The 335-nt window shown below is 59.1% G+C and overlaps 1 protein-coding gene across 1 annotated transcript in view; it reads right to left on the bottom strand.

Moving 5' to 3' along the window:
* Positions 1-203: 203 nt before the first annotated feature.
* Positions 204-335, bottom strand: part of LOC104547338 (dnaJ homolog subfamily B member 5-like) — a gene marked incomplete at its 3' end in the record, with an annotated part of 2854 nt that continues 2722 nt past the window's right edge. Inside the window, exon 3 of the mRNA XM_010192979.1 lies at positions 204-330. Coding sequence (XP_010191281.1) covers positions 204-330 — 127 coding nt within the window. The remainder of the gene's footprint in view (positions 331-335) is intronic.

The following is a 335-nucleotide window of genomic DNA, read 5'->3' as shown; positions in this document are numbered from 1 at the left end:
AGGGACCGCAGCACCCGTATCCCACACCCATCGCTGAGGTGGAGCATCACCAAAACCAAGCACGAGTTGACCTCTGCAGGGGTCTTTGCTCACATTTCTTGTGACCTACCTGGTCCTTCCTCATTGGCACAGCATAAGGACTCCCATTTTGGCCATGACCCAGCGTCACCTCCCACCCCGCAGGACTTCCCGCCCGTACCCACCTCTTTAAGACTGATGTTTGCCGTGTAGATCACATTCGTCCCATCCCTCTTGAAGTGCGAGTGGGGCTTGTCCTTGAGGATGAAGACGATGTCGGCGGGGGTGTTGTCCCGGGGGGCGGCCCCCTCCCTGGG

This window comes from Mesitornis unicolor, unplaced genomic scaffold, assembly GCF_000695765.1.
Source record: "Mesitornis unicolor isolate BGI_N332 unplaced genomic scaffold, ASM69576v1 scaffold31459, whole genome shotgun sequence".
In the NCBI taxonomy this organism is placed as follows: domain Eukaryota; kingdom Metazoa; phylum Chordata; class Aves; order Mesitornithiformes; family Mesitornithidae; genus Mesitornis; species Mesitornis unicolor.
This window is presented reverse-complemented; position numbering and strand designations above follow the sequence as displayed.